The 13,631-nt window shown below is 40.9% G+C and overlaps 1 protein-coding gene across 12 annotated transcripts in view; it reads left to right on the plus strand.

The window, feature by feature from the left end:
• CTPS2 (CTP synthase 2) overlaps positions 1 to 13,631 on the plus strand; it is a 215,600-nt gene that overhangs the window by 92,725 nt on the left and 109,244 nt on the right. For 11 of the 12 annotated variants that reach the window (XM_021674807.2, XM_021674812.2, XM_064364501.1 and 8 more), the window contains 3 exons: positions 1,437 to 1,492; positions 4,497 to 4,593; positions 11,767 to 11,911. In XM_021674807.2, coding sequence (XP_021530482.1) covers positions 1,437 to 1,492; positions 4,497 to 4,593; positions 11,767 to 11,911 — 298 coding nt within the window. Of the gene's footprint in view, positions 1 to 1,436; positions 1,493 to 4,496; positions 4,594 to 11,766; positions 11,912 to 13,631 lie in introns of those variants that run through there. The other variant, XM_064364502.1, reaches the window with a different exon arrangement.

A 13,631-nucleotide genomic window follows, 5' to 3' on the forward strand; every position in this document is an offset into this window, starting at 1 on the left:
CTCAAAGGAACTCCCTGTCCCCACCATTCCCCTTTTTTCTAAAATATATACCTTAAATATTCACTATCATTCATATCATCACTAGGGAGCCCAGTCTGTATGGATAGAATTGCAAACAGAAGTTCAGCTGGGATCACTGATCGTACAAAGTTATGAGAATACAACCCACTGTGTTTCCTTGATCTAAGTCAAAAGCTCAAACAAGACACAAAGAAAGCATTTATTTGTTTTTTCTTGGTTGAAACATCCTGTTCCAGCCTCATGATGTCTTTGAGAGTCTGATAATTCCCTGCCTGTTGAACTGAGCATGATTCCCGATTCTGTTGGAGTTTGAGGATGACTTCCAGCACTCATATCTTCTTATTCCTTGGCCGTGTATCTGGGGTCTGCATTTTGAGGGCTGGTGCTGTAGGAAGAGTTTCTGGCCTGCTCAGATTGCTCCAGTGCTGGAACCCACTTGGTCCCTGGACCATCCTGCTTCTCCACATGCTCCAATGGGGCATTCTTGAGAGGTGTTTGGTGATGAATCTGACTCCTATTCACCTGACACTGCAGTCACTAGGCAGCTCTTTGATCACCGTGCCCATCATCACATTGGTCATGCCCAGGGTTCTGCACTTAGCTGCAGTGCCTCAGCTACATAGCCATGTTTAGGCAGCTCCCCAGATGATTCTCAGCCACACACTCCTGGTTAAGAGCCATTGGCATAGATGTGCTATCATTTAATCCACCAATTCTTCTATTCTTGATGCTCAGCTTGCTTCCAATTGTTTGCTATTAAATAAAGCAGCAGTACACATCTTTGTGGTTAAACCTTTGTCCTCATTTCTATTTTCTGGTATAAATTCTGAGAAGTCAAATTGTAGGATCATAAGACAGGTACATTTTTAAGGTGGGGTACATTTTGAATGTGGTCAGTACTATGTGAAAATCTGGAGGTGGCTGGTGGAGTGGAGAAAGCATTGGGCCAGGTGTGAGGAGGTTGGGCTCAAGAACTGGCTCTGCTGCCCAGCAGGGCAGGTCTTTGGCCAAGTCCCTTCCCTGCCCCCAGTTTTGTTTTCTTCCTTTGTAAATAAGCCTTGTTACAAATCTGCACTGAGCGATAGTGCAGACATAACCATCTCTTGGTCCCACAGGCAGATGTATATAAGGAGGGTAGATTTGCTGGATTCCGTGGTGGACTTGTGTAGCATCTGGCTTCCTTTTATGTAATGGTGATGGCTTACTTGAGAATTGCTTCAGGGTTTCAAAGAAGCTATCTCCATCCTCTACTAGAAGAGAAGAAAATCTAGATGGCTATGTGGAGTCTATTAGTTTGTTTTTAGGTCTCTAATAGACAGATAGCGATCCAAGCACCTTCGTCCACAAAGTGTCATGGACGTGCTTGCAGCAAAACTACTTACTCTAATATTAATCTCACTCTTGTATCTTTACAGGGAAACTTTATGGTGGTGTTCCTTTTATAGAAGAGAGACACAGACATCGGTACGAGGTACGGCTTTCATGCTGAATTACTGGGGAATATGGATGCTTAATGTGAGGAACCCAGTTATTATAAGCTGAACCTCTGGGAAAGGTGTCCAGCCCGGTGGTATTCACAGGCTCAGAAAGGGCCAAATTTCCCACGGTCTCCCACTTCCGGAGGAGACGGGCGGAGGTGGGGAGACTCTCATCTTTTTGGCTTTCCAAAGGCAAAATCTTTACGTACCTGCACAGGGGGCCTATCAATGTCCTTTGTTACTCTTAACTGCCATCTTCTAGATCATGATAAGGTCATCATTTCTTATCCTTAGCCCCTACCCTTCATTTTGCCAGGTTTGGGGAAAAGAGGGCTTGAATCTTCTGAGATGGAACCAGGTGCCTTTTGGGTTGGGGGTGCATCCCTGCGTATCACAAGGTGGATTCCTGGTTTGAGAACCTCTTTGGAAATTTACATGGAGCTTGAGGCTTAGTGTCACATGACTAAAATGAGTTAATTGTTGAGGTTGCCACATGAGAAGCATAGGTTTCCAGAAATGTAGATCGTGTATGTCAGGATTAATGAGTGTGTCAATTATGATGCATTTGACTGTGAAGAACAGAAATCCCTGCTTGTTATCACTCAAACCAGCCTAAACATTAAGGAAATTTGTTGTCTCAGGCACCAGGTAGTCCAGAGGCTGGGCAGGCTCCAGGCATGGTACAACCAGGGCTCCTTTTGTCTCTGTGGTTATCTCAGCCCTACCCTTGTTTGTGTGTCTGCTTTGTCCTTTAGCTGGTCTCCCTCACAGTTCCCAGGTGGCTGCCAGCAGCATCTGGGGCAACAGGTATCTCTCCCAAATAGAGAAATCAACTTAGATTACCTGCCCACCTGTGAACTAGTAGACATTTTTCAGGGCAATGCTGAACATCAGTGGGCTTAAACCTGGGTTCCTGAAATGTTCATCTTTCAAGAGGGATGGGTTTATTATGTTTGGCTTAGACCAGTTAGAACCAGTTTCTGGAATGGGACAGATGGAGTTTCCTGGTTCATATAGGGGTGGAGCGGATATCAGGATAAGCCTAGGGCTCTGTTTTGAAGGAGGACTCATGGGAATCAATGCCGAATAGGTAATGAACAGTGTCACTGTGACCAAGGAACATAATTTGCTAGATGTAGGTCATTTTTGGTCTTATTTCCCCTGGGAATGGCCCCAACTGGTGGGATAAAAATTATTGAGCTGCTTTGCCTCAGTGGTAATGACAAGGTGCAAGAACTGCTGTGTACAGGACAGTGTAGCCTTTCATTCATTCACACCTATTTTGCATCTGGTATGCATTGGAGATGGAAAGGGAAAAGACAGACATGGTCTCCTTTCTTGTTAGGGAGCTTATATTCTAATGGAGAGGACAAAAAATAAGATAACATAATAATTACAGATTAAATCATGTATTGGATAAGCGACTTGTATCTAAAATATATGAAGAGCTCTTATAACTCAATAACAAATAATGGCAAATGATATAGATATTTCTTCAAAGAAGATATACACATAACTAATAAGCACCTGAAAAGATGCCCAACAATCATTTGTCATCAGGGAAATACGTATTCAAACCACAAAGAGATACCACTTCACACCCACTAAGGTGGCTATAATCAAACACAGATAATAATAACAAGTGATGGAGAGGATGTGGGGTAACTGGAACCTTCATGCACTGCTGGTTGGAACAGAATATATTGTAGCCTCTTTGGAAAACCATATGGAAGTTCTGAAAAGTTTAGACATAAGAATTACCATATGACCCAGCAGTTCCACTCCTAGATATATACCCAAGAGAAACGAAAATGTATGTCCACACAAAAACTTGAACCTGAATGATCATAGCAGCAATATCCATAATGGCTAAAAAATCAGAAACAACTAAGATGTCTACTAACTGGTGAATAGATAAGCAATATGTAGTCTATTCATACAATGGAGTATTATTCAGCCATAGAAGGAAATGAAGTACTGATTTATGCTACAACGTAGATAAACCTTGAAAACATCATGCTGCATGAAACAAGCCAGACACAAAAGCCCACATATTGCATGATTCTATTAATATAAAATGGCCAGAATAGACAGATCTATAGATGTGGGATATAGATTAGTGATTGCCAAGAGATCAGGTCAGGGTGATGGTGGGGTGGGGAGGGGGTGGAGGGAGGAGGTTAAAGGATAGAGGGTTTGTTTTTCAGTTGATTGTGGTAATGGTTGTACACATCTGAATATATGAAAAATCATTTGTGTATTTTAAATGGGTGAATTGTATGGTATGTAAATTACGTCTTAAAGCTGTTGAGGAAGGAAAAATCATTACAAATTATGAGAACTGATATAATTAAAATGTAGAATAAAAGCTCTGAGGTTAAGATTGCAAAGAGTAGGTGAGACCCCACCTTAATTTTAGACAGGGAAGCAATTCACTGAAGGAGAGGCTGAAAAGGAAGCCTTAAGTTTGGGACAGGGCTAAGATGAGATGAAGGCCAGAAGGGGCCACAAACCAGGTCGTCAAGTTGCCATCTATTATGATATTTTAGTAGAAAACTTGCTCCAATCTTCTCTTTAGAGCTTTTAAAAGCACTGGGGTTAGTCACAAGGGAAATAAGATAGTTTTAATCCTCAAGTAAATTTGTGGTTTGGGGAGAGATAGGTAAGTACACATAACTCAAGGGAAGAAGCAAACATGGAAATGGGTATAAATAACTAGTCTCAAAGTTCCCAAGTCAGAATATCTGGGTCAGAGGTCTGCTTTTTGAATCTCATCTTTGGGTAATAGAAGGCGGGCCTCCCAGATTTAGGTGCTGTGTTTACATTTTATATCTCAGGTTCATCATAAGTTTAAAATTGACTTTGAGCATTGAATATTGACATTAACTGCTAGTTAGAGGATCACTGAAACAGGAAACCCACCCAACTGATGAAGGACCAGGTATGGGAGCTGGTATTGCTCTGTGGCCCCAAAACACTTAATTTCTTGTTTTGCAGGTAAACCCTAACTTGATCCACGAATTTGAGGAGAGTGACTTAAAATTTGTAGGTCAGGATGTTGATGGAGAGAGGATGGAAATCATTGAACTGGCAAGTAAGTGGGCTCTTCATTTTTGAAAAGCTTCCTGGTAACCTGCCTTTTGGTTGACAACAGACTGATTTGAGACCCAGTTTGTTTGCATTCTTTCTTTTCTTCTCTCCTTTGAAATAAATATGTAATTACAAAGTACATGAAAAAAACAGACTGCTGGCCAGGCATGGTGGCGCATGCCTTTAATCCCAACATTTTGGGAGGCCGAGGTAGGGAGATCACCTGAGGTTAGGAGTTCAAGCCCAGGCTGGCCAACATGGTGAAACCCCATCTCTACTAAAAATACAAAAATTAGCCAGGTATGGTGGTGTGCACCTGTAGTCCCAGCTACTCAGGAGGTTGAGGCAGGAGAATCACTTGAATCCAGGAAGCAGAGGTTGCAGTGAGCAGAGATCGTGTCACTGCACTCCAGCCTGGGCAACAGCAAGACTTGGTCTCAAAAAAACAGACTGCTTATAATCCTAATCATTTCGGGGCCTATTAGTCTGACTCCACCATAAAATGATGTATTATTCCAAGCCTACCAGTTCTACAAGCAGTATGCTTCCTTACCAACTCCTCTCTTTCTGAGGCTACTCATTTGTGCCAGCCTCTAGGTTAGGTGCTCTGAGAAAGGCAGAGTGGCACTGTTGAATGGTACCCTGCCTGCTCTCCTCCTTTATGGAAGAATAGCCAAGTGCCACCTCGTTGGTGATTAATGCTGATATCTGTTATGTGAGGGACCTGGCTTCTCTCCTGCCTTTCTCCACTGTGCTGGGTGGTCAAGCATGGGTCAGTCATTTAACTTCTGAACACTACTTACTGTTCCCAGAGTTCTTTTTAAGACCAAACAGAACAGAAATAAAGGCATTGGAAGAACACCAACTTTGATGTTGTTAGTAACTAGGCTGGAACACTCGTGAGCACATAGGCGCAAACTACACATTTCTTATTGATGAGACAGAAGGCAGTGTTCTTCTCAATCATCTTTGCAAGAACATGGTAAGCTCATGGTCACAGCTGGTCTCAGCTCTTTGTCTTGATGTTCTAGCCCAGGGGCTGGCAAACTACTGCCTGTGCACCATGTTTAGCCTGCTGTTTACAGCCAGATTATGAGCTAAAAATGATTTTTTACATTTTTTAATGGTTAAAAAAATTTTAAAAAGAATACTGCCTATGACATGTACAAATTATGTGCCATTCAAATTTGTGTCCATAAATAAAGTTTTAGTGGAACACAGTTTAGGGGTGGAAAGGTGTTATCTGTGACCTTCTTCTTACCCATCGTAAGGGTTATGACCAACAGTCCTATAACAAGACAGGTTGACAAGAGAAAAGAATAACAAATGTATTTAATCAAAGTTTTATGCGACACGTGAGTTTTCAGGAATGGAGACCCAAAGACCTAGGGAAAACTTCATTTTTATGCTTAGGTTCGCTGAACAGTGGACAGTCATGTAGCAATGTGATTGGGCAAAAGGGCATACTCTAATGGTAATAGACTGATGGGAAACCCAGAAAGGCCTGTCTGCTCAGTTTCTTCTTGGCCTCTCTGTGTAGCATCCCATTCCCCCAGGTTTAGAGCAGGACTCATCTGGAATGAGGGTTTTATGACCTACTTTCAGGAAAGGTAGGTAGGTCAGAGAATTTCTTTATGGCCAGCTTTCACATGGAAAGGCGGTAGAACATCAGAGTGACCTTCTTGCTTCGGAGGTCTTCCTAGTTGCCTTCTGTTCAAAGTACTTTAGGGTAGCGTTTTCTGAGCCCTGACAACAGCAACACTCATTAATTTATGTCTTGTTTATGGCTGCTTTTTATTTTTATTGTCTTTGAGACAGGGTCTAGCTCTGTTACCCAGGCTGGAGTGCAGTGACATGATCATGGCTCACTGCAGTCTTGACCTCTTGGTCAAGTAGCTGGGGCCGTAGGTGTGCATCACCCTGCCTGGCTAATTTTTTTTTTTTTTGAGATGAAGTCTCACTCTGTTGCCCAAGTTGGAGTTCAGTGGCACAATCTCAGCTCACCGCAACCTCCACCTCCTGGGTTCAAGCGAATTTCCTGCCTCAGCCTCCTGACTAATTTTTGTGTTTTTTTTAGTAGAGATGGGGTTTCACTGTGTTGGCCAGGCTGGTCTTGAACTCCTGACCTCGTGATCCTCCCACCTCAGCCTCCCAAATTACTGGGATTACAGGAGTGAGCCATCATGCCTGGCCAATTTTTAATTTTTTTGTAGAGGCAGGGTTTTGCCATGTTGCACAAGCTGGTCTCGCCTGTGCTTAAGGCATAGGCATTGTCCCTCCTTGGCCTCCCAAAATGCTGAGATTACAGGCATAATGTAATCTCATGAACAGCTGCATCTGGCCTATGACTGTTTTTTATGCTACCATGGCAGAGATGAATAATTAAGAAAGAGATCTTATGGCTCACAAAGCCTGAAATATTTACCCTTTACAGAAACATTTGCTAACTCCTGGGCTAGACCCACACACATACACTTCATTTAACTAACTTGAATTTAAGATTTTCACATGCCTCCTTGACCTATTTGTCTATTTGGATGTTCTCTTGACACTTCCATCTCAACTTATTTAAAACTAAATTTACATGCTCTCCCGATTAGTTCATTCTCCTGACTGTTTCTGTTAAGATGTCATCAGTCTCACTGTCCAGGATTTCTCAGCCTTGCCACTGTTGATTGACATTTGGAGTGGGATAATACTTTGTTGTGGAGGCTGTCCTGTGCACTGTAGAGCAAGCTTGTTCAACCCACTGCCCGCGGGCTGCATGCAGCCCAGGACGGCTTTGAATGCGGCCCAACACAAATTCGTAAGCTTTCTTAAAACATTATGAGATTCTTTTGCATTTTTTTTTTTTTTTTAGCTCATCAGCTATCATTAGTGTTAGTATATTTTATGTGTGGCCCAAGACAATTCTTCCTCCAATGTGGCCAACGTTGTGACAACCCAAAATATCTCCAAACATCATCAAATGCCCCTGGCGGGCCAGGTGCAGTGGCTAACACCTGTAATCCCAATGCTTTGGGAGGCCAAGATGGGAAGATCACTTGAGACCAGGGGTTCCAGACCAGCCCGGGCAACATGGTGAGACCCTGTCCTACAAAAAAATTAAAAAATTAGCTGGGCATGGTGGCTCATGCCTGTGGTCCCAGCTACTCGTGAGGCTGAGGTAGGAGGATCTCTTGAGCCATGATCATGCCACTGCACTCCAGCCTGGGTGACAGAGCAAGACCCTATCTCAAAAAAAAAAAAAAAAAGAGAGAGAGAGAGAATGACAGAAAGAAAGAAAGTCCCTGTGGGGCACATTTGCCCCTCGTGGAGAATCATTCTCCTAGACTATCAGGCTAGAAATTTCACATATTAGCTTGTCTTCCCCTTCAGATCCCAACTTGTAGTGAATTGTCAAGTCCTGCGGATTCTGCCTCTGGAAGGAAAGCTGGTGTTTGGAATTGCATTGCTCCCCTAAAACACTAGTCCCAGTACATGCCAACTCCAGCTCATACTTGTCGTCAATCTCCTTCCTGCTTCCAAGCCACCCCTTCTCCTATACTGCCTAACAAGGACAGAACTCTGCAGTGTGTAGTGACACTAATTTGTTGGATAAACCACTCACGTATATTGAGTACAAATGTGTGCAGGATACTGTAAAAATGGTAGCGTGATGTTCCAGAACCTACGCTTCCAGCCTATATACTTTAGGCTCCAGATAAACTGGATTACCTACCGCATCTTCTAACCTCCCTCTTCTTTCTCCATCTTAGCTCATGCCACTATTCATCACTTCTTTTCTCTCTTTCCCTTTTTGTCTCTGATCTGTTCAAGTACTTCTAGAGTCCCGAGCAGAGGGGAGAATTGAAGTCTGAGAAGGCTCCTTTGAACAGAGTAGCATTTTACCTAGACCTGAAAGAAGGAAAGCAATAGACATTTAGTGTGCACTTACTGGATGCTTGTCAGTAGACCTCTTGCTAGGGACTTTGCATACCTTATGTAACTAACAAAGCAGGTGATGCTATTCCCACTTTACAGAGGAGACCGGAGTGCAAAGAAGTTAAATGACAGGCCCAGGGCCATCCAGCTAGTCTTGTGGGGCAAGAGCAAACCCAGGTGGTTACCTCCTTCTGCCACCACTGCTGTGGGATTTTCTTGTTCTTCTTGTTTTCACATTCTACCTAAAGTGATGAGTTCATGCTTAGAGTTTTGAATTAGAATAGTAAATATGCATTTCCAGGAGTTTTTCTGATGGAAATGTCCATCATTTAGAATTAAAGTGTGGATCTTGCTGTTGGTATTGAAGCCTCTTAAATCTTCCTAGCATGTGAGAAGGTGGAAAATTTCTTAAGCAAATTACTATTTGTTTACTTTGTTTAAGTACTTATTCACTTTTAATTCTCCTGGTTCTCATTATTGTCATCAAATGCTTAGAAGCTTCTTTCATCATAAGGATTTAGACTCCCATTGAGGCTTTCAAATTTCATGTGGATTGGAAAGGAAATGAGAGCTGCTGTAAAACCTTGCAGTTTTTAAAAGCTGACCGCAAGCAGTTATTAAGGAAAATTCCCCAGAAAATTTTGATCTTAGGTACCCCTTGGAAACATATCCATGGATCTCCACTGTTCTTGAAGGGTTCTGAGAGGAACAACAAAGCTTGAGATTAATATTATATAATGTCAGAATTTGGTTTAAAGCAATCAAAAGCATTATCTTAAAGACAATTTTATCTGGCTGATAGAACATCATCAAAATAAAAACTTTTTACTTTCCCCCCATATTGGTGTAGAGGATTTTTTGGATAAAGTGATTCAGAGCAATGATCCATTCATTCACATATTCTGTCCCTGGCTATTACATGATTACATTGCTTAGTCTGTCTGTAGTGATACAAAAGCACAATTACTGCCTGCTTTTTTTATTTTCAAAGATGTCCCTAGATGTTCTGCAGTAAGATTTATTGTCTCCTAAATTTAAAGCTACATTGCTTAATTTCTTCTCTAAGTGTGGATGATTTCTCTGCGTTTCTTGAGGGAATACATTCCTAGGAGAAGGCGGCATTCCCCTTAACAGGCTTTCTTACCTGTATGTTCCTCTAATTCAAGGAGGTTTCTTGTTAGATGTAGAGGATTTCTACACTGGATTTTTCTGTGATCAGAGCTATCCTATAGAACTCACTGCAATGTAAAAACCTGTCATTTGTGAAAAAAGAAAAAATTAAAAAAACTCACTGCAATGATAGAACTAGTCAGCCCTATCCAATATGGTAGCCTCTAACCACATGTGACTTTGAACATGTTTCAAATGCTCAATTAATTTTAATGAATTTAAGTAGCTACATGTGGCTAGTGGCTACCATTTTCCATAGTAGAGCTTTTTTTAAAAAATGTAATTTCAACTTTCATTTTGGATGCAGGAGTATATGTGCAGACTTTTTTTTTTTTTTTTAGACAGGGTCTCACTCGGTCACGCAGGCTGGAGTGCAATGGCATTATCATGGCTCATGGCAACCTCTACTTCCTGGGCTGAAGTGATTCTCCCACCTCAGCCTCCCAAGTAACTGGGACCACAGGTGCACACCACCACGCCCAGCTAATTTTTGTATTTTTTGTACAGACAGGGTTTCACCATGTTAGCCCAGCTGGTCTTGAGCTCCCAGGTTCAAGCAATCTGCCCACCTTGGCCTCCCAGACAGCTGAGATTATAGGTGTGAGTTACTGTGCCTGGCCCACATGCAGATTTGTTACGTGGGTATATTGTGTGATGCTAAGGTTTGGGATATGGATCCCATTACTCAAGTACTGACCAGAGTACCCAACAGATAGTTTTTCAACTCTTGCACTCCCCTCTCCTTCCCCACTCTGGTGGTTCCCAGTGTCTATTGTTCCTATCTTTATGAATACCCGATGTTTAGCTCCCATTTGTAAGTGAGAACCTGCAGTATTTGGTTTTTCGTTCCCATGTTAATTCACTTAGAATAATCACCCCCAGCTGCATTCATGGTGCTGCAAAGGACATGGTTTCATTTTTATGGCTGCATACTAGTCCATGGTATATATGTACCACATTTTCTTTATCCAATCTACTGTTGATGGGCATCTAGTTGATTCCATGTCTTTGCTATTGTGAATACTGCTGCCATGAACATATAAGTGCATGTGTCTTTTTTGTAGAGTGATTTATTTTCCTTTGGGAATATACCCAGTAATTCGATTGCTGAGTTGAATGGTAATTCTGGTTTAAGTTCTTTAAGAAATCTCCAAACTGCTTTCCACAGTGGCTGAAATAACTTACATTCCCACCAACAGTAGGTTTTCTTTTCTCCACAGCCTTGCCAACATCTGTTGTTTTTTGACTTTTTAATAATAGCCATTCTAGCAGGGCTTTAAATGATTACCTTAGGAAAGTAGACATTTGCATTCAATCATCATTTCCCTATTACTGTAGTAGTAGCTTTGGATCTTTGGCGGTAAGTAATAGGAATTTGTGATTTTGAATTCCATACTAGATTTTAGATCATTTGATAAAGTACCTCATTGAAAGATTTAAAGTTATATTTACTTTCCCCTCTAAAACTTATTGTATTTTATTATCTTTAGTTTGAGTCGTAGCCAGGGACAGGATATTTGAATGAATGGATCATTGCTCTGAATCACTTTGTCCAAAAAATGCTCAGTTTTATGGTGCTATGATTAATACCCAACTTAAAGCTGTGACTAGAAAAGCAGTTGTCCTGGTTGTATTCCCAAGGATAGCTCAACGGGTTGACATTGTGCTGGTTTATCCCAGGGGAAAGGAGAAGACCTTGCAGGAAATGGCCTGAAGCCACATAAAAGAAAGAAAGACCCAGGGTTAGCCTAAAGTCCAAGGGAAATTGAACCAACATAAATCTACAAAGTGCCTTCAAAAAGCAGGCAGATTTTGGGAAAGCAGAGTTCTTCTTGGCATTCAAAAATTTTTGCTTGACTTTGCTCACTCTGACACCTTCCACATGTAAAATTTCCAAGATGTGTTTTACAATTTGAAATTCCACGCAGGAATGGATGGATAGTATAAGTAACTGACTATAATGATAACAGGTTAAATAATCATCTTACCATTTAATGAGCTTTTATGTTCAAAGATAAGGAGACCTTTAAAGCAGTTCTCCTGTTTGTCTGCTTTAATCACATCATGATTGTTCTCATTTCAGATCATCCCTATTTTGTTGGTGTCCAGTTCCATCCTGAGTTTACTTCTAGGCCGATGAAGCCTTCCCCTCCGTACCTGGGGCTCTTACTTGCGGCAACTGGGAACCTGAATGCCTACTTGCAACAGGGTTGCAGACTGTCTCCCAGGTAACCAGCTTACTGATCTTAGCAATAAAACAAGATGCATAGTATTACCATCTTAGGGTTTCTTAACAAAAATCAATGCCATTATAGAATTTTTTTATGTGAAGAGTCAGTTTTTTTCTCTTAAACATAATTTTCTCTTCTTCATGAAAATAATTTAATCACACCTACAGTAGTAATGTGTCAGCTTTCCAAATCATGATGACACTGGATATTATTTTAGACATTTTTTTCATTTGATAAGTGAAAATATTTTCTTTTGTTGATTCTTTGATTAATGTATATGAATATTTTATATGTTTATTGGCTCCTTGTTTTATGAATAGCTTGTTCATATCTTTTCTTCATTTTGGTATTATATTATTTTCCTTACTGATTGGTAAGCTCTTTATGTATAAAGGTCATTAATCCTTTGTTAGGCTGCAAATATTTTTCAAGGTGATTTTGCCTTCCTTCCAAGTTGTTAATGGTAGTTTTTATTCTCCCTAAAGAGTTTAGTCCTTTTTTATGTTTTAAAAAAATGTATGTGTCAAATATTTTACTTTTGTGGATTCTGCCTTTAGTCTCATGCCTAACATCTTTCCTTATGGAACGATTATGTAAATAATAACCCCTGTGTTTTCCTCTAGCACTTTTATGGTTTCAATTTTATAGTTTATAATCTATATGGATTTTATTTTCAGTGGAATCTATGAGGCTAGGATTTGGCCAATGAGTTGAGTAATTTGACTTTGTTTCAGGGATTTCTGTTTTGTTCTGTTGATGGTTTTATCTCTTACACCTGAACTTTTACCATCCTTTTCATTTTCATAGCGTTATTATAAATCAAGACCTTATCGATCCTACTTCCACCATTATTACAATTTTTAATGTATTTTGCTATTCTTCCAGGCAAACTGTTATTTAATTTATTATTTTCTTAGAGACAGGGTCTGGCTCTGTCACCCAGGCTGGTGTGCATTGGCACAATCGTAGTTCACTGCAGCCTTGAACTCCTAGGCTCAAGCAATCCTCCTGCCTCAGTCTCCTAAATAGCTAGGACTACAGGCACACACCACCATGCCTGGCTAATTTTTAAAATTTATTATTTTTGTAGAGACAAAGTCTCAGTATATTGTCCAGGCTGGTCTTGAATTCTTGACCTCAAGCAATCCTCCTTCCTTGGCTTCCGAAGTGCTGGGATTATAGGTATGAGCCACTGTGCCTAGCCTGTACAATGATTTTTAAAAATCAAGTTTGAATAAAAAATCCTTAGGGATTTTTTTAAAAATGGAAATTTATTACATTTATTTATTTATTTAGAGACAGGGTCTTGCCCTATTGCCCAGACTGGAGTGCAGTAGAGCAATCTTGACTCACTACAACCTCCACCTCCTGGGTTCAAGAGATTCTCCTGCCTCAGCCTCCCAAGTAGCTGGGACTACAGGTGTGCGCCACCATGCCCGGCTAATTTTTGTGTTTTTAGTAGAGACAGGGTTTCACCATGTTGGCCAAGTTGGTCTTGAACTCCTGACCTCAAGTGATCTGCCTGCTTCAGCCTCCCAGTTGGGATTACAGGCATGAGCCACTGTGCCGCTCCGAAATTTCATTACGTTTAAATACTAGTTTGGGAGAGTTTATTTGTATTTCTTCTCATCCAAGAATATTGTACCTAATAACTTTAAAAGCTGAAGTAGCCAGCCAGCATATCATAGATTTGGTAGGGGTTATTACCATAATAACC

This window comes from Aotus nancymaae, unplaced genomic scaffold (genome assembly GCF_030222135.1).
Source record: "Aotus nancymaae isolate 86718 unplaced genomic scaffold, 86718_ANA_hifiasm-v0.15.2.pri h1tg000058l, whole genome shotgun sequence".
NCBI lineage: Eukaryota > Metazoa > Chordata > Mammalia > Primates > Aotidae > Aotus > Aotus nancymaae.